This window comes from Cherax quadricarinatus, chromosome 76 (genome assembly GCF_038502225.1).
Source record: "Cherax quadricarinatus isolate ZL_2023a chromosome 76, ASM3850222v1, whole genome shotgun sequence".
Taxonomy (NCBI): domain Eukaryota; kingdom Metazoa; phylum Arthropoda; class Malacostraca; order Decapoda; family Parastacidae; genus Cherax; species Cherax quadricarinatus.
In genome coordinates this window covers 21033098-21035730 of record NC_091367.1, presented here as the reverse complement: position 1 = coordinate 21035730, position 2633 = coordinate 21033098, and the positions used below count along the sequence as shown (strand labels likewise).

The following is a 2633-nucleotide window of genomic DNA, read 5'->3' as shown; positions in this document are numbered from 1 at the left end:
TTTGCATATTGTCTTCTAAACTTATCTAGAATTTCTCTCTTGAATGATGTTAGATTAGATTTCTTACATCTCTTATATATACTCAGTTCTGGTACCAAAATTTTCATAACACTTTGTATATTCCCTAGTTTCCATATAGAATAAAGATTCTTTATTTCAGTATGATACAATGTTTGTATAAGGGTGAATGATATTCAGATGTGCTTGCAAAAAGCCCCTTAAGCCAGGTTTCAGTAAGAATAATAAAGGCAAATATTTAAGGAAACTTTTCCTGACTATAATATATTTAATAAAGGAAAGAAAACTAAATGGACCTAAATTTTCATAGTATACTTTTTAATAAAAACTGCAAATACACCAAATTCTTTGGAAATGTATTAATATAACTATGCAATTAAAATTAAAAAAAATGAAAAGCTATAGCGCGAAATAATCCAATAATGTAAAATTGAATTAACTTTTTTCGTTTCCTCAGATTCGGGCGCAGTAACTATGGCGACTACGACAACGAGGAACTCACTGGTTAAGCTGAGAAGCGAAGTCGCAACTTCCTACGTTTCGGGCGTGATCCTTCACGCAATTTCCTGAGGTTCGGCCGCTCCATCGACTGTCAGCTCAGTTCCTTATCACTCGATGGCTGCGTTAAAAAATTCAAATCCCTTGAAACCACCTCTGTTCCCTCAACCACACCAGTGCAGCAAAACTTATCATCCCACAACATTAATTCCTCAGAATCAGGGAAGATAACTTCTCAGCGCTGGAAGAAAGCTGTTCCAGGTGTATATGTATCACTACCTTATTACAGCCCCTCCGCCTGGGCCAGAGATATCCGTCCAGAAGATGAAATTATTAACGAATTCTCTTCTGAGGATACAAAGGACATAAACAAACGTGGGTATAACCGAGGCTTTTTGCGCTTCGGCCGCAACCGCAACTTTCTGAGATTCGGCAAACGGGATGTATCTGTCGAATACCCTGAATCATCCTCTTCCTCTGAAACCGGCGAGTCATTGCTTGATGTTAGACCTGTGAGAGCGCCCACCAGAAATTTTATTAGGTTCGGTTGAACTGGAAGATCAAACCCGACTGCAACGTAACTTATGACAGTTAATTATTGGCGTGTGACGTTGTTAACCTATTATTACACCCAGTATTTTAGCCATTTCCTGAAAGATAAATGCTTGAATAATTATTTCTCTACATTTTTCTCTCTTACATTTTCTTTTACAGAAGTCGATTGATAAGTGAGCAAATATTCTCAGTGATATATTGCTCTGCAAACTCATGTATTTATACTCTAAATAAATATTGAATATGATTCTCTTATGATAACCTATATAAAATGCAAATAATATTCAACTAAGAAGCCAGCAGTACTGTACATATTAAAAAGAGTTTGATCAAGATGGTGAATCAGCAAGTGATTTATACATGTATTTTTATGCAATGGGAGTAAAAAAAATATTAATGAATCATTTATGACAATGTTGCAATGCTCCTTAAGATTTATTAAGGTGAACATTAAATATATTGATTTTCATTATGCTCATTTTCAAGTACAGGTGAGTTTATCTGGGGGTTTAATAATAAATCTATTTCTCTCTTTTTCTTAAACACTTCCGGCCTCGTTCTCATGCCATCGCAGTGTACACCGATGGTTCCAAGTCGGTATCGGGTTCGCAGCAGTGATTCCGGACAGCGTCATGCGAGGGCATTTATTAGCTTCAGCATTTTTACAAGTGAATTGTATGCAATTCTTGAAGTACTTATCCATATTGCATCTATGCCTTCGCGTGTTTCTGTACACCAGTTGTCTATATTTCCCATCAGTAAAATGGGTACCTGGGTGTTAGTGGACTGGTGTGGGTCGCATCCTGGGACACTGACCTAATTTGCGGGAAATGTTCAGCATAACAAGGGGCTTTCTATATAATAGCATGTCATTGATGTCATCTATGGTCTGTATACCTTGTACATGTACTTGTAGAGATAAAGATTAATATCTTTATTTCTACAAATACATATACTATTCTTATAACCAGTCCACAGTACACACCGGCCTACTCAGAGAATCAGGCATTGGTCTCACTAAGCCTACAGGACTCTCCTCAATTCCTTGGGATGAAGGTGATGAGCGGAATTCATTGGGGGGATGTTGCATCGTCTGCCGAGTCTTTTGCTTTCGTTGTGAGTGATTTTCGTGTGCAAGTTCGGTACTAGTCCCTCTAGGATTTTCCAGTCGTATATAATCATGTAGCTCTCCATCCTGCATTCCAGGGAATACAGGTTTAGGAACCTCAAGCGCTCCCAGTAATTGAGGTGTTTTATCTCCGTTATGCACGCCGTGAAGGTTCTCTGTACATTTTCTAGGTCAACAATTTCACCTGTTTTGAAAGGCGTTGTTAGTGTGCAGCAATATTCCAGCCTAGATAAAACAAGTGACCTGAAGAGTGTCATCATGGGCTTGGCATCCCTAGTTTTGAAGGGTCTCATTATCCATCCTGTCATTTTTCTAGCAGATGCGATTGATACAATGTTATGGTCCTTGAAAGTGGGATCCTCCGACATGATCACTCCCAGGTGAACTTATATTTTATGGATAAAATCTCTAGCATGAATAAATAGAGATTTTA

The 2633-nt window shown here is 38.0% G+C and overlaps 1 protein-coding gene across 1 annotated transcript; it reads left to right on the top strand.

Annotated features, from left to right (window-relative positions):
• Positions 1 to 527: 527 nt before the first annotated feature.
• LOC138854978 (uncharacterized) lies at positions 528 to 1261 on the top strand (the record flags this gene model as incomplete). Its single annotated transcript, XM_070101396.1, has 1 exon — positions 528 to 1261. A coding segment is annotated over one exon (540 nt), but the record flags the coding sequence as incomplete, so codon positions are not given.
• Positions 1262 to 2633: the final 1372 nt, after the last annotated feature.